General features: G+C 52.2%; 3 protein-coding genes across 20 annotated transcripts in view; 1 reads left to right on the top strand and 2 right to left on the bottom strand.

The window, feature by feature from the left end:
* Positions 1-16,628, bottom strand: part of FBXO39 (F-box protein 39) — a 92,615-nt gene that overhangs the window by 52,101 nt on the left and 23,886 nt on the right. The window lies entirely within an intron of this gene.
* Positions 1-16,628, bottom strand: part of C12H17orf100 (chromosome 12 C17orf100 homolog) — a 63,322-nt gene that overhangs the window by 22,808 nt on the left and 23,886 nt on the right. For 2 of the 12 annotated variants that reach the window (XM_084985754.1, XM_084985744.1), the window contains one exon: positions 4,624-8,731. The exons of 5 other annotated variants lie outside the window; for them this stretch is intronic. The gene's annotated coding sequence lies outside the window, so the exon portion shown is untranslated. Of the gene's footprint in view, positions 1-4,623; positions 8,732-11,177; positions 11,335-13,025; positions 14,041-16,628 lie in introns of those variants that run through there. 5 more of the 12 variants (XM_084985751.1, XM_084985748.1, XM_013981241.3 and 2 more) reach the window with 5 other exon arrangements.
* Positions 1-16,628, top strand: part of SLC13A5 (solute carrier family 13 member 5) — a 31,278-nt gene that overhangs the window by 8,461 nt on the left and 6,189 nt on the right. For 2 of the 4 annotated variants that reach the window (XM_013981236.3, XM_084985529.1), the window contains 8 exons: positions 825-1,012; positions 2,031-2,199; positions 3,711-3,833; positions 8,537-8,752; positions 9,585-9,685; positions 10,563-10,681; positions 12,621-12,782; positions 15,838-15,975. In XM_013981236.3, the coding sequence (XP_013836690.3) occupies positions 825-1,012; positions 2,031-2,199; positions 3,711-3,833; positions 8,537-8,752; positions 9,585-9,685; positions 10,563-10,681; positions 12,621-12,782; positions 15,838-15,975 (1,216 nt within the window). Of the gene's footprint in view, positions 1-824; positions 1,013-2,030; positions 2,200-3,710; positions 3,834-8,536; positions 8,753-9,584; positions 9,686-10,562; positions 10,682-12,620; positions 12,783-13,671; positions 13,816-15,837; positions 15,976-16,628 lie in introns of those variants that run through there. The other 2 variants (XM_084985528.1, XM_084985530.1) reach the window with 2 other exon arrangements.

The raw sequence follows: 16,628 nt of genomic DNA on the forward strand, positions 1-16,628 counted from the left end.
CTCAGGGTCTAAGAGCAGACGTGGGAACAGTTTCTCCAAATCCAGCCAGTGATGCGCATCCCAGAGAAGACAGAGGAGGGTGTGGTCAGCCCCAACTGTGTGAACTGGGAGGGAGGCCACAAGGAAGGGATGCTGTCTGGCAGGCTTTGAGGGACCATGAGGCGTTTTCCAGGCACAGGTGGGACAGAAGGGGAGGGTGGGGCATTACATGGAAAGAGAACATGTTTTCTGAGTATTCTTTGGTGATCTGGTCCACTGCAGAGGGGAGGGCAGCAAGCGGTGTGAATGGAGAGGGGTGTGGCAGGGTGTCAGCCATGAGGGAGGTCCCACTTCCCCAGGCCCCTCCCCGGCTCCTGCTACTCCTGAAGTCTGACTGCATGCAGCCCTTCTCCACTCAGGAGAAGCAGGGTCAGGGTGGGTGGGAATCTTCCAGACAGAAGTGGGAGGTTGAGGCTATCTACACATAGGGCTGCTCCAGGGCACCCAAGGTCAGGTCAGGGTCCACACTGGGTCGGCACCATCCGGATGCTGGTGCTTCCTTTGCTAGACGGTAGGCTCCTTAGAACAATGACTGGGGTGACCCAGTAGCCAGCAGAGGAGACATCAGTTGTGTTGGTGGGCAAGAGGCAGAAGGAAGGGATGGAGGCGGGGAAGGCACTGAAACTCAGCCCCTCCTGGACTACCCAGCCTTGAACTGGCCTCAGCGCCTTGGCCCTGGCCCCTGGCACCCCTGCGGGGCGGGACCTAAACCCTGGCTCCCTAAGTGTTTCGGGGGGAGTCGGGGTAGGGGATTCTCTGGCTTCCTCCCTGCCCCTCCTCTGCAGGCTGATGCTGGGCTTTATGGGCGTCACGGCCTTTCTCTCCATGTGGATCAGCAACACGGCCACCACGGCCATGATGGTGCCCATTGTGGAGGCCGTGCTGCAGCAGATGGAGGCCACGAGCACAGCCACCGAGGCCAGCCTTGGGGCCCTGGAGCTGGCAGACAAGGGCAAGGCTGGCGAGCTGCCAGGTGAGCCCCTGGCCAGGGTGCTGCAGGGTTTGCCTTCCTCCCTGTCACCAAAATCTTTGGCCACCTCCCTGGTTCCTGGAGCCCTCCTTTAAAAAGGCTTATAGAGAAATACTTAGAAAATGCTGCTTTCCTAAGTTTTGGGAATGTGATTAGTGCATAAGAGTTAGCTGCTTTAGTAGAGCTTAGAGCATGCTCCCACCCTCTGTCTTCCCACCATCACAGAAATCAATACATGTTGGTTTGGTTATTCATTTGCACTTCTTTTGAGCACCTTCTGGATGCCCCTTCCTCCTTTCTACCTCTGCTCATCTTCAGAAGGTCTCTTCAAACAGGCCAAATCCCTCCACGCTCCACTCACACAGGCACTGGGGTTGGTTGTCCCTCCTTTGCTTTCCCTCCAGGCTCCGAGCTCAGGGAAGTCAGTCAGTGCCTGCTTTTCCTCTGCCTGGTCCACCACCTGCTCCCTAGGGCCCAGCTTGGGGCCACTTGGGGCCTGTGCTGATGGCAACTGCTAGACCCTGGGCCAGTCCTGGGCATACAGAGATGAAGCAGACACACTCATAGTGTGGACTCACAGAGCCTGGTGGGACAGGGTCAAGAGGCCCCTTGAACAGTGCATCTGTCTTGGGGGAGGCCACAGGATGTCATAAGCCAGACACCGAGGGAAAGGGAGAGGCCTTGCTAGGAGAGGACATCTGAGATGGGTTTGGAGCCCCCCACCCCCTCCACCAGATGAAGGGAATGGCTTGAGCAGGAGCATGAAGGCAGGAAAGAAGGGAGTGTGAAGTTGCCGGATATGCACAGAGCACTGAAGAGACTGAGGTTGCCGCGAGAAGTGCCTGGGAGGCAGATGGGGCCAGACTACAGTTTGGGGCTGGAGTCTTAGGAGAGAAAACCTAGGGCTGGAGCTGGCAGAGTTGGCATGCCCAGATCCTCAGGTCAGCAGCAGGGTCAGGAGCTGGCGCTGGGCAGGTGGCCCCCAGGACTGGCTCAGCTCACAGCAGTGTGCCTGCCGCAGGGAACCAAGCAAATTTCGAAGGCCCTGCCATGAGGAAGCAGGAGGTTCATGAGAGGAAGAACGTATGCAAGGCCATGACCCTGTGCGTGTGCTACGCAGCCAGCATTGGAGGCACTGCCACCCTGACCGGGACAGGACCCAACGTGGTACTCTTGGGCCAGATGCAAGAGTGAGTCACTGGCCATGCCTTTTGGGGACAATGTTGGCGGGGCGGTGACAGGGTTGGAGGGACCTATCCACTTGCCTCCTCAGCTGGGCCCTGGAGGTGGGGCCCCACAGGGGTGGGAGGATGGGCTGCCAGCAGCCTCTGTGTCCCAGGTCCCTGCCCATGTTCAGGACCCCACAGGGCACAGGAGCAGATGTCTACAGACTTGGTTGCTTTCTGCTCTTTTCTTCTCTGGGCTCAGGATTCTTGCACAGACAGGGAATGTGGATTGAATGCAGGGCTAGTCATGGGAAATGACAACACAGTCCAAGAAGAGGGGTCCTTGATTAAAACCTATAGAAAACAGATGCCCCTAAAGACGCTTCCCTCAAAGCTGCTTCATGACCTTGGTCGTTAACGGCTATGGTCCTATGACACTGGGAAAGGTGAGGGGTTAGGTCACTCAGCTAATTCACTATAGCCCCTCTAATTGCCCTTGAGGGGATGTGTGCCCTTGGGAGGCTCCAGGTGGACCATGGGGTGGTTTGGAACCTTCCAGCCTTGGCCACAGAGGAACCCAGGCTTTGAGGACCCAGTTCTGTGCCTGGTCTTGTGCCAGGTGAGGCGGGGGTCACAGAAGTGTGAGGAACCTGGGCCCTGCCTATGAGATGCTCACAGGGGGCAAAGAATAGCAGACGCCTGGAGAGTTCCAGCGGTGACATGAATGCATTAGAGAAGGAAGGTAAGCACAAATTGCAGTGGGCAGAGAGGGAAGGAAGAGAAGTATAAAGGTGCCCCTCCTCTGCAGACAAGCACCCTGGACCAGGGTTGGGAGGGCAGCTGGGAGGTGGGAAGGCAGGCCTGCAGCCTGACCGGGCAGACACCTGAGATCCGAGCAAGACTTCTTTGCTCCTGCGAGTGTTCTCTGTGATAACCTTATGGTTCTTCCCGAAGTTCCTTTGGGCAAAGCAGCCTGTCTGGGCTGAGTGGGAAAAGCTCTGTGGCTACTCCGACACCACTGAGCTAAAGGGAGCAGGGCCTGGGGGTGGGGGCGGAAGGGACCCTCCTCCTGCTCCAGGAAACGTGTTCTGTTCCCACTTAGGGAAGCTTTGGAGATTTGGCTTCCTAAGGGGGCCCTTCCCTAGCAGAAGCCCACTGGGGAGGCTCTGAGGTACCCATGGACGCCCTGGAGCTATTGGCCAAATGATGTGTGTACAAAGGTGTATTTCTCTGGATCGACAGGCCATGACTTTTGCGAGAGTCTCATGACCTTCTCAGTGGGGTCTGGACCCATAGGAGGGTCACTTGGTCATTCCTCAGGCTCATCTTGGGTGTGGCCACGTTCTGGGGCCCCTGCTTGACTGGGGTAAGGCCGAGTGATGGATGTGGGTGGCTGGACCTCAGGAGGATGAGGCCCCTGCTCCAGACCACCTCTCAGCCCTGCGGCTGCTCATCTTCCGCCCGCAGGGTCCAGCCTGCCCACTCTCCACAGCTCAGCATCCGGGAGAGATGTGGACCCGTGTTTCTCCCTTTAGATTGTTTCCTGACAGCAAAGACATCGTGAACTTCGCCTCTTGGTTTGGATTTGCCTTCCCTAACATGCTGATCATGCTGCTGCTCTCCTGGCTGTGGCTACGGTTTATTTATATGAGATTCAAGTAAGTCTGAGCTTCTTACAGAATAGAGCGTCTAACTGTGCCCTGCAGAAAACCTCTCAGGCTCAGCAGGCCAGCCTAGAGTTCCTCCCGTCTGGCCCTGACTACTTCCCCAGCCCCATCTCCTGCTAGTCTGCCCTCCACTTCCTGCCACCCCTGCTGCTCACTGTGCCTTTGCACCTGCTGTTGCCTCTTCCTGAAATGCCATTCCCTGTCTTCCTACCCTCCAACCTCCTGAGTCTTCAAGGTCAGTTCAGAAACTGCTTCCTCAGCCACACTTCCCCCTGCCCTAACCCCCGTTCCAATTCCGACGGAGTGCCTGCCTGCTGCTCTGGGCTTCCCCAGGCACTCCATGCCTTGCCCCTTGGTGCCTTGGTGCCATGCTCCAGGGCCACCCCTCCCAACCTGAGCTCCTCTGTGGCCGGTAGTAAGTCCTCTCTGACCCCTGCACCCAGCCCAGCACTTGGCCTGGGGAGAAAGAGCAGGTGTGCCACTGACGTGAGTCAAAGCAGTTAACGAGAAGCTTGTTCTTGGTGCCAGTGACACTGCTGGACAGACTTCCACTTGGCTGCAAATGTCCATTAGGCCAGGTCACAGCACTGCTTGATAATATCCCAATCAGTCCAATCCCAGATTCACTGAATGCTTACTAATGTTCCCAGCCGCACGCAGCTTCTGCAAAGTTTACCCTCCTCTTCCCAGCACACAAGAAAATTTCCCAAGAGTCAACCTTGACAGCAAACAGACTGTACAGAAACCATGACGAGGGATTGACAAATACCTCAAAATGTTGTCATTTTTATTGATTTATTTATTATTAATATTTGCTTTTTAGGGCTGCACCTGTGGCATAGGGAGGTTCCCAGGCTAGGGGTCAAATTGGAGCTGTGGCTGCTGACCTACACCACAGCCACAGCAACACATGATCTGAGCTACGTCTGTGACCTACACCACAGCTCATGGCAACACCGGATTCTTAACCCACTGAGCAAGGCCAGGGATCAAACCCATGTCTTCATGGATGCTAGTAAGATAAATTAACTGCTGAGCCATGACAGAAACTCTCAAAATGTTGTCATTTTTAAAAGCACAAATTTATCTACAGCTCGAAGGTGACCCTCTTACACTGGAATAGAAAGTACTCAGTTGTGAGCTGTGTACGCTGTGCCTTAATTCAAAAGGAGCTTGAGCCCAGTGAAACCAAGAGGCCTATGTGGCCAGAGAGAGGAGATCTCAGAGCTGAGAGGCAAAAGTGCCCAGGAACACCTGTGAGTTACTGGGCAAAGGGGACATTTTGATAAGTTTCCTTCTGAAGGAGGAACTGTTTTGAAAACTGCTATTAAAAAGTCTCTTTCCATAATCAAAGCAGCTATAGTGCTGCCACACGACTGCAGAAGACATCTGTCACACACCAACCCTGCCCCGTGTCCGGGCCCCACGGGAAAGGGAAGACGCTCTCACTGGTGCTTGGCTGCATAGTTTAGTTTTGATTGCAGTTCTTGGCCCTGCTTCTCACACCTGCCCCAGACCTGTCACAGGCTGCAGGAGGGCACCGGTGTCTCCTCATGGGCCAGTGGTAATAACAACAGCCAACATTTATTGAGTGTCAGACATGACCTTCAGCACCCCACCTATGTTAATCAATCTTCCCATCAACCCGAGAGGTAGGTACCCTTATTGGTCCCAATTTACAGATAAGATAACCAAGGCAGGGAGAGGTTAGGTGGCCAATGAAGGCTGTACAGCTTGGAAGTCATGGGACTGAGAATCTGAATCCAGGCAGTTTGGGTCTGGAGCCCTGGCCCACTACCCTCCATCCCTGTCTCAGTCAGCCTAGCAGCCAACTGAGGGGGTCCTAGACCACAGGCGTTGACTTTTCTGGGTTCTGGAGGCTGGAAGCCCAAGATCAGAGTGTCAGAGTGTCAGAGTTTCCTAGTGAGAGCTCCCTCTGTGCTTGCCTTGGCACTGTGTCCTCGCATGGAGGGCCTGGTGTGGGAGTGCTCTGGAGATTTCCTCCTCTTATACAGGCACCGACCCACCGTGGGGTCCCACCCTCAAGACCTCATCTAAAGGCCCTCCTCCTAACACCATCACGTTAGGGGGTAGGCCTTCAACATGTGTATCTGGGGGGGGGAAATCCAGTCTATAACGATCTCCTCTTGGGATGGCTGAAGGTTGCTGCCTTTGACTGCCTCAAGGCCAAGGCACCACTGGGTGTCAGGGGGACCAGCTGTGGACTCCTCTCAGCCTGGCGGAGCAAGCAGAAGGGAGCTGGCCTGGCCCCAAGACCACAGGGCACTACCTGCCTCTAGAGGTAGACATCAGGCTCCCAGGAACTCACAACCAAGAACTAGAGCTATGGTTCACCCAGCCTGGCACAGCCTCCATTAGCTCTTCTTGGCCGGCAGGGAGCCTGGAGACTTCTGGAGTCTGCCTCTGGCTGGGTTCAGGGCTCCCGCCTGTCCTACACCTTCCTCACAGGCCACTCTAGCTCAGGGGCCGTTTTGCCAAACAGATGTGGAGTGTGGTGGCTGGGGTGGGGTAGGCAGCTTTCTGTACTCAGCCTGAAGATGGGAATAGCAGGGATGTCCTCCAGCCCAGGCCACGTCCTGCCCTGTGTCCTGCTCTGTACCGAGACCTGGTGATCCCCACCTCCATGCCTCCCAGCACCAGTCTCAGCTGCTGGAGATGCTGCTACTGTCGCCCTCATTTGAATCCCTCATCTGCTTACTCATGGAGAGCAATGCCAAGGTTACTCCTTCCAGCCTAATTCAGATTATCTTTCTGAGTTTATGGGCAGCTTTCTAGGCCACATCCAGCCAAGGACCCTCCCAGGACCACCTAGGACTCATGGGATATTACTGCTGGCTTAGATCCAACTTTGCTCACAAGGCTAAGCCCTGAGAGAGGGATGAGGGTTCTTCTGGACCCCTGCCAGGGCCGAGGCACTCAGGGTCCCTTTACCTCTCCAGCAACATGTTCACCTAGTTCTCAGCATCTCACTGAAGGCCATTCTACTGAGGAATCACACTTTGCACCCACTCACCCCTGGGGCTCCCATAGGAAAGCTGGATCCATTTGCCTGCACCTCTTGCCAGCCTGGCGGTCACCTGAGAGATTAATTCAAAGATGAGAGTAAAACCGCTTAGCGTAAGAGTCCTGAAGACCTGGTGGCACCACTGTGGGGGCCAGCACTGGACAATTGCACTTACAACATAAACGGTGCAGCCCCCAGTCTGCCACCGGTGTGGTGTTGGGATGCATTGCCAGCATCATACATGGGCTGGGCAGCAGATTGGTGGTGGGTAGAACACAAACTTTCACTTCCCCTGCCTACAGAGGCATCCCCATGCTGGACTTGGGGGGTGTCCCCAGGGCGTGACGCTTGGGACAAATAGCCTTGCCCCTTATCCAGCACGGAGATCCTGGTAGGCTGTGCACACCTGAGTCCCCACCACTGCCAATTCTTTCCTAACCCCTGAACATCCCTGGAGGCTGTATCTGGACATCCCCGTGACCCTGATCCAGCCACGCTCCATCCCCAGCATGACCCTCACCCTTTCCAAGCTGGTTCACGGCCAGCCCTGGCTTTGGGATTCGGTGCCTCAGCATGTATTCCACCAACCCCGGCACTCCTATGGGCCCCTGGAGGGACTGGAAAGGCTCTCTAGGACAATCCCCTTGGCCTTACCCACTACCTTCAGGCTGACAAGGGTTGGAACGTGTGACTGGAATCCTCAGAGGAACTCTTGGGGTTGGCATCCTGTGCCAGTGGCCCTGGTCAGGCCCTCCCCATGGCTGAGGTACCCCCTATTCCTCCAAGAATCCCTCCCCCTCCCTGCCCCCCATACTAGCACTCCTCTGGGGAGGTCCTGCAGGGCAGGCTTGCTGGCCAATGGGCACTGGTCCCTAGTCAGCCCATCCAAGACAGGACCTGGCTGGCTTCCCTCCTGCCGTAGCCACACCCTCTGAGCCCCAGAGTCTCAGAGTAGGTGAGACTAATCCTACACCTGGGCTCCTCAGAACGCAAGCACTCACCCTACCCTGTTACTGCCTGACCCTGTCTGCCGGGACCTGTCCTTGTTCCTTTCATCCTCTTGAGCCACCTGATGATGGGGGCTGGCATCCTATTACCCTCAAAGGCACTCCGGGCCAATGGAGGAGGAAGACAGGGAGCATGTGAGTGAGCCTTGGCCCCACATTAGGCTGGCTTCAGAACTTTTCACTGCCTCCCCCAGATGGCGGGAGCAGCTGGACTCTAGGCAACTGGGTGCCTGTCAGGACCCCTGAGCCAGTGACAGTTCTGCCTATTTCTGCCTCCTGTGCTCCTGTCCATCCCCTGCTCCCCACTTGCTCAGCCTCCCACCCTCCTGGACATCCTCTCTTCCCACCTCCACTGTCCCCGAGACCTGGGAGATTGGCCACCTCACCTGTGCCATCTCAGGTCTCCTCTGGGGGCACCCTCCAGTTCTGGGAGAGCCTTGGGGCATAGCTGGACACATGAAACAGACTTTGCCCCACTGCCTCCTGTGAAGTAAGGTAGGCAGATGACAAACAGGGAGCAGGATGGGACTTGCTCCTGCCCCTGGGGGACAGGCAGACCTATGCAGCTTTCCACCAGGTTCTGCTACGATGTTTAGGATTCCATTCAGCCAGCCCTGAGCCAACCAATACAGACCACCGTCCTCTTTCTTTGCATTCTCCAGTATTAAAGAGTCCTGGGGCTGCGGGCTGGAGAGGAAGAGTGAAGAAAAGGCTGCGCGAGAGGTGCTATGGGTGGAGTACAGGAAGCTGGGACCTCTCTCCTTCGCTGAGGTCAACGTCCTGCTCTGCTTCTTCCTGCTGGTCGGCCTGTGGTTCTCCCGGGACCCCGGCTTCATGCCTGGCTGGCAGTCGATCACCTGGGTGGAGGGCAAGACAAGGTAAGTGACCAGTCTGCAGTGCCCTCTGTGGCTCTCCTCCTTTTCTGCCATCCAGTTCTGGAGTGCTCTGTTGGTTTTAGGACTCATTTTCGTCTCACCAGGCTTTCTGACCAGCCCGCAGATGTGCTCCTGTGGTGTCTCTGCTCCAACAGGCTGGCAGGGCAGCCAGGGGTGTGACAGAAAGAAGTTTACTGGGCTGGGACCAACCAATGCTCTGGTTTCCAAATCTCTGTTCTTCTGTCTTCCTTTTCTCGTCTCTCTTCAGATTCGGACAAGTCCCTCTGAAGACACATCCTGGGGTCCAGAATCTTCTCTAGACAGAGACTTGGCAAAAGGGGGAATGTGGAGCTTCTCCCCTGGCTAAGGTGTTATGTGTTTGAAATGGAAGAAAGGTTGAGGAACATGCATATCCTAGAAAGGGCAGGAGGCGTGGATAGGGAGATAGCTGTCTTTTACTGCTTATTCCATTTAAAAGGTCTGCTCGGGGGAGCTCCAAAGTCCTTGTGGTCATCACGGTGAACCCAGAACCCCAGAGACTCTGGCTGAGAAGTCATCAAGTTCACCTATGAAGGCACACGGGCTGAGAGGGGGAAGTGAACCTCTCAGGGTCACCCAAAGTTGGTGGCAGAGCCGGGGCAAGAATGTGGGTGTCTTGGTTTCCAGCCAGGATTCAGGCCACCTCACCCCTTCTGATCTTGACCTTTGGGGATCCAGCTTCCTTCCTCAGAACATCCAGTGTCCTCACCTAGGAGCACTCAGACACCAAGTAGGTTTGCTGAATAACTGTCACTGCAGCCAGCTGGGCTAATCCTATGTGCTCTTCCCTACCCAGTTACACCTCTGATGCCACTGTGGCCATCTTCGTGGCCTGCTTGCTCTTCATCATGCCTTCTGAGAAGCCTAAGTTCAACTTCTGCAGCCAGACTGAGGAAGGTAAGGCTCCTGTGCTGGCCCGGCCTTCTTCAGGGTTGGTGCCCTGGCAGCCAAGGGTCTCCATGGGGTTCCTCGGGCCCCGGAGGGAGAATCTCACCCTGTTGTAAAGGACTGGCTACATTACAAAATCTGGGCACAGCGTGCTTTCCAAGCCTTCCGTTGTATTGTTTGGAATAGAATCTCCTCTCTTGCTTTTTACACATTTGAAATCTTATTTATTTTACTACAGGAACAGAAAGAGGTTTCACATTTCCCACAATGCCATCAATATTTTGGGGGTTTCTCTCTTCCTTCCAGTCTTTGTTAGTTTATATGTATTACGTGTCCATAATCAACACATACACAATTTCAATCCTCTTTGTTGACCTTTATTTTCATATTTTTGCTTAGGATTATGGTAGAAATATTTCCTGCTATTGCCACAATCTTCACATTTATTTTCTCTAAGAACAGCATTATATCGTACCGGGGGGCTGTAGCCATTCCCCTGTCAGGGAACACTCTGGCTATTTTTCATTATTATAAATTAATGTTTTCATGTATATAGCTTTTTCTTTGAGGGTGTATCTTTAGGATAAATCTAGGAGTGATGGTGCTGGGGCTAAAAGAGTATATGTCTTAAAGGTTTTAACATATATTGGCAAGTTGCTTTTCAAAAAGACACCAATTTATAATGCTGCCAGGAGTATATAATAGCTTTACCATACCGTATCTTCACCAGCAATGGATGTAGTGATTATTGTAAATTTTAGCTAATTTATAGATATGAGAGGGTACTCATTGTCCTTGTAGGCATTTATTCCCCTTGATTAGGTCTCTTTTGCTTGCTAATGCTACTCTGGGTTGTGTATGTGTGTATTTTGTTGTCTCTTCTTAGAAAGGAAAACTCCATTTTATCCCCCTCCGCTGCTGAATTGGAAGGTGGTCCAGGAGAAAGTACCCTGGGGCATCGTGCTGCTCCTGGGGGGCGGCTTTGCTCTGGCTAAAGGATGCGAGGTAACTGCTCCAGCTGGGGGCTGCTCAGGGCCCATTCCTTCACCAGGAGAGCTGCACCCCTCCCTTCTAGCACCCCCCGGGCTGCACCTCTGTGTTTCTGTGTCTGTCTCCTCCATGTACCTACATTTCTTGAAGACAGGGCCTCTGCCTTGTTATCGTGGAGCCCTGCACCATGAACAATGCCTGGCATAGAGAAAGTGCTCTTCGAGTGATTTCAGAAATGAGTGAGGGACCCTGGTTAGGCAAGAGAGGCGGGGAATGCTGTGAGGTCTGCTGTGGGGTTTGGTAATAATGACCTCTGCTTTGACTTATTCCAGGTAAACCTTTCTTTCAGGTCTTTGTAAATATTTTCAACCATTACCTTTGTTTCTTCTACCTGCTGAACTCTTTGTTGATATGGTTGTCATTTAAAACATTTCTCTAGCTAGCTACATAGTGCCATAGAAGGAGAGGAATAGCTTTGGGGGGAAAACGCCCCCAAATGCAGCTTTCTTACCTCTCCCCATCCCTGATAAGGAAGAAATAAGCCAGAGGGAGGGAGGAGCCCCCTTGGTGCTGCTGTCCTCCATCCATCCCTTCATCCAGAAATAGAATGTAACTGACAGACTTGGTCTATCTTGCTTTTGCTGCTTCCTCAGCACCTAGGACAGAGCCTGACACACAGAGGGTACATAATTTTTTTTTTTTGATTAACAAATCCATCCATTTAGTCTCCTGTCTAGTCATCCCTCCATCTACTCATCTCAGATTCATTCATTCACTCTTCATCAAACCTTCCATTACGTCTATGTTATGTCAGGGACAGGAATATAGAGGAGACTGACATATGGCCCCTGTTCTTGAGGACTTCACAATTCTAGAGAGGGAGACATACCTGGAAGAGCATTTCAGAAAGAAGTGAAGCAGAGCAAAGAAAAAATCATGTTGTATCTAGCTGAGGAATAGCCGGAGATAAGCCTGGTGGGACCTGAAGAAGTCACTTTGCTGAGGTGAAGATAGGGATTGTGGACTTTATTCTGAAGGCAGTGGGCAGCTACTGAAGGGTTGAGGCCAGAGAGTAATGTGGTCAGATGTGCACTTGGGAAAAAGCTCTCTGGTGTTTGGAGTGGAGGTCTAGGCAGAGCAGGGGTTAGAGGAGACCCAGCAGATGTTCTATGACCTTCACCTAACACAGGCTCAGAACACTGGGATCCATGGACCACTCTTTCTTCTTCTTAACCACCCCCACCCCCCGCCTCCGTCGGTCCCCAAATCCTCACTCTCCTGTTTCCTTCTAACTCTATTCCTGCTTTGCCTCCTTTGCTGACTTCTCCTTCTCCTCTCTTCTTCCTTAAATATGAGTGTTCCTGAGGGTTCTGCCCTTAGTCTCTTCTCTGTTTACTTTTCTTTCTCTCCCTGGACAATCTATTCTCAGCCCAAAGCCCCAAATATAAATTCCCAACTTCTGGCTCAAATCACTGCCTTGAGCTTTAAGAACTGTGGGAGACTGAGAAGAGATGATGGACATGAGATATTCTGGGTGACATGGTGACCGACAGGGCATAAGGAATAAGGGGGACAGAGACCCCATGATGACCCCAGCTCTTGGAGAGCAGGTGAGTCTAGTCACCAAGATGGGAAGCCCAGGGGGAGCAGATTCTGCTGCTAGTGAGGATGAATTCAGGTTGGGGCATGTGAGTCTGACATGTTAATGGGACATCTGAGTGGAAATCCAGACAGCAGACTAGCCGGGCTGGAAACACAGATTTAGGTGACAGCAGAGTGAGAATGGAGACCAGTATTGTGGGCATGGATGAGATCATCTATGGTGTGTATGCAGAGAGAAAGAATCAGAAGTGAAGGACGGGCTGAGCTCCTTGGAGAAAGATGAAGGTCCCTGTGGGCCCTGGAGGAACTGTAAGCCAGGAGTCCTGCGGTGACAGCTCTCTGTGTTTCCCAGGACTCGGGGCTGTCAGAATGGATGGGAAAGCAGATGGAGCCCTTGCATGCTGTGGCCCCAGCAGCCATCACCTTGATCTTGTCCTCGCTCATCGCTGTGCTCACTGAGTGCACAAGCAACGTGGCCACCACTACCCTGTTCCTGCCCATCTTTGCCTCCATGGTGAGTAACCCTGCTGGGAGAGATGACCATTAGCCATCATTTCATAGGAAGTTGCCAACCTGTGACTATATCCTGGGTTCCTAGAGACACAGTGACATCAGGGGCCCAAACCTGGCCAGGGTTTGGAAACCCCGGTCTCTGAGCCCTGCTCTGGCATGGACTGTGTGCCCTTGATGGGCCCTGGGCCTGCCTTCAATGCTGTGCTGCTGCTTTTTTGTATCCTCCATGCTGACCAAAGTGCTAGGCAAGAACAAGGTGCTCTGAATTTATTTATAAATGTAACTGATTACTTTTCAAGCTGGGGAGACAGGGCTTGCACCAAGGAGAAGTGGGCCAATGCCATGGGGGGATGATAGAGGGTGTCTCAGAACGCAGCACGGGTGAGCAGGAGGCCTGCAGTGCACAGGGATACCACTTGCTAGACTCCATCAGGAACTGTGGCCTGGGAATGGTGAGAGGGGAGAAAATGTTCTGGGAAGACAAAGTTGACTCCACAAAGGAAGCAGGGTGCGTGACTGAAGACTCCCAGAAGCCTTGGTTGGCAGGCTCAGGGATGGGTGGGGGCTGAGCCCAGAGAAGTTGTGGTGGTGATGGATGGGGGTGCTGAGTGAAGGCTAAAGACTTCTGCTCTGTGGGCAAGCAGATTTTTGAGTTGGGATTGAGAAGAAAGCAGAGTTTACAGGAAGATCTACTGTGATCTTTTCTTGCATTTCCTTCTGTCACTCATCACACAGCAGTACTGACCTCAAGGTGGTACAGAAAAAGCCCGGGGTCTGTAGTCAAGACCTGCGTTCAAGTTGTGGGATCCTCAAACATGTCACACAAGTTCTTTTCCCTTACTCTTGGGCTGAGGGTCGAGCAGGATGAGGGCTATGACAACCCTTTGTAGATGCGAAACAAGCTTGCGAGAGGCTGCAGCTGTTATTCTGGAGATGGGAGACAGACTTCCAAAGGCCTCGACACTGGACTGAGGTTGGTAAATTTTCACTCAGCTGCCAGGGTGTTCATGTGTATAAAAAGCAAAGCCAAGTGATTTTCTTCTTCCATTCCAAGTGAAGATGAAAGTGTTAGAAAGAGCAAGGCAGCCCGTCTCCCCCTCCCCAAAGCAGGGTACTCAGAATGAAAAGATGCCAAGGAGCGTCTTCTGATGCTGGTCATGCGCTAGTGAGGGCTTCCTCCCCGAGCAGAGGCCTGGCTTTTTCACCTCCAGCCCCAAGTCAGATCAATGGAGGTCTTCACCTGAGGTGGTGGCCAGGGCCTTCGAAAACAAACTTTTCTAGAATCAGTAGCCCCAAGTTAGATTCCCTGCAGGCCTCACACTCCTGCCTCAGCATCCACTTGTGGGCAAGGGGAAGGTGGTGACCCCTCAGCTGGCTCACAGAGGCGTGCTCGGGGTGCACACCATGGGGGAACCAAGAAGCAGACAGATACCACTCAGTTACTCTGAGAGTAATGAGCAGCCTTTTCAGAGACCCACAGGAACCATAATCTGAAACTTGCTCATACCCCTTGACTTCAAGAATTTTATGTCTGACCAGCTATATTGGAAAAGTTAAAAATCATTATAAAAAAAATTTGTAATTGTAAAAAAAAAAAGAATTTTATGTCTGGGAATATATCTTAGGAAAGATTATAAAGATGCACATCACAGAACTATTTGTTATACAAATACATCCATAATAGTAGGGGGCTGAGGAAATAAATTATCATATATTCATACAACGTAATACTATGAAGCCATTTAAAAAAACAGTTTGGAAGGGTATTTCATAAAATGGGAACACATATAATTTTTCAAAGCTGAAAATGTGATATATATATATACATGGCTTAAAAATGTCTCATAATACCAAAGAGTATACAGGCCTTTACCCTTTAGCCTCTTCCCTAGAGACAACTCCTGTTAACTTCTTAGGTATCTTTCTGGATGTATTACACAGATACATACACTCTCTTTTTAAACAAACAGTACCATTCTATGGTCCTGTTCTGCACCTCCATTTTAAAATCTAATCATATATCTTGGAGATCTTTCCAGTGTTAGCACATAAAACCTACTCAATTTTTCTTTCTTTTTTTTTTTTTGTCTTTTTTTGTTGTTGCTATTTCTTGGGCCGCTCCCGCGGCATATGGAGGTTCCCAGGCTAGGGGTCGAATCGGAGCTGTAGCTGCCACCCTACACCAGAGCCACAGCAACGCGGGATCCGAGCCGTGTCTGCGACCTACACCACAGCTCACGGCAACGCCGGATCATTAACCCACTGAGCAAGGGCAGGGACCGAACCCGCAACCTCATGATTCCCAGTCGGATTTGTTAACCACTGCACCACGACGGGAACTCCTCAATTTTTCTTTATAGCTTCAAACTATTCCCTTTTTTGCGTATTTGTATTTTATTTAACCATTCTGCTATGGATGACCATTGAGTCTGTTTGCTGTTACATGCTGTGTTGAACATCTTTGCATACGTGCCTGCCCTTATGTGCATGTAGATCTGCGTGACAATTTTGATAGTTATTGGCAGATATTACAAATTATGGTGTCATTCATTCTTCCAACAAATATTTATGAGCATCTGTCCATTCTAAGCCAAGCACTGTTAGATGTGGCTGAATTTTAAAAAAGATGGATACTAAATTCCAATATGCAAAATTACCCCAAAATATGCAGAAACATACATTCAGTACAGAGGCCCACACACAGATGGGAGACCTGGTCCCTGCCCTCTAGGCTCTCTCTGTGGCAGAACAGACAGACACATGTGCAAATGTGGGCTGCAGGAGTGCCCAGCAGCCTTTGGCATATGGTAGGTGCCCAGGAAAGATACGTTGAATGAATTGAGGGGGTTCAGAAAGGTTTCCTAGGGGTTTATCCTTCAGGGTCCTGCAGAGTTGTCATCCAGATGTGGCAAAGCGTAAAGGACACCCCGCAGGACAAAGGCACAGAGGGGGGAATGCACATAGCACTTTACGGAAATGCTTTTCAGAGTGATGGTCCCCGGGAGCTTTTGTTTTCTGCATCTGTGACGTTGCTGTGCTGCTGTGTTTTTCCCCAGTCACGTTCCATTGGCCTCAACCCGCTGTACGTCATGATCCCCTGTACCCTGAGCTCATCCTTTGCCTTCATGCTGCCCGTGGCCACCCCACCTAATGCCATTGTGTTTTCCTACGGACACCTCAAGGTTTCCGACATGGTAACTCAGCTGCTTTTATTCAATCCTATCAGCTCTCTTGCTTTTGTCATGAGGGATGCCCCATTTGTTAATGACCTGTGATTCAAACAGTTTGGGAATACCACCAAACGTCCAGACCTAACTCATTATTTGAATTTATATGCAGCTTTTCTTTTTTGACATGATCTCGTATTTCACAGACTGTTTTGTTTCCCCAAACTGGGAGGTGGGATACAGGATCTCCCACCAGGGGAGTGGCTGAACACTTGGAAAGGGTGAGGGTGGGGGTCCCACACGGCCAAGATGGACCTCACAAACTAGCAAGAACCCATGAGGGCAGTCAGGAGGGGCAAGGCTGGGCGGGGGGAGTGCTAATGATAGCCAAAGAGATGGGTAGAGGTGTCTGCAGACATGGTAGCAGGGAGGGGCAGAGACACCACTGCCTGGGAACAGATGCTGCCTTGGGAACAAATGCAGCCAAAGGAGGAAGTCTTCAGTTCTGCTTTGACTTCTGTGTGGGGAGAAGGCAGGCAGCTCTGCAGCTCAGGGAGGGGGAGGCAACTGTGTGAGAGCAGGGGAGGCCAGAAAAGAGGGTCCCTCCCTTGGCCCAATCAGGTGTTAGTTATCTCGGAGCCTCTGCTGGGTACCTTTGGGACTCCATGGAGCGTTCTCAC

Source organism: Sus scrofa, chromosome 12, assembly GCF_054392235.1.
Source record: "Sus scrofa isolate SSC_HxYL_T2T_F1_AM1 chromosome 12, Sscrofa_HxYL_maternal_Yorkshire_Landrace_v2.0, whole genome shotgun sequence".
NCBI lineage: Eukaryota > Metazoa > Chordata > Mammalia > Artiodactyla > Suidae > Sus > Sus scrofa.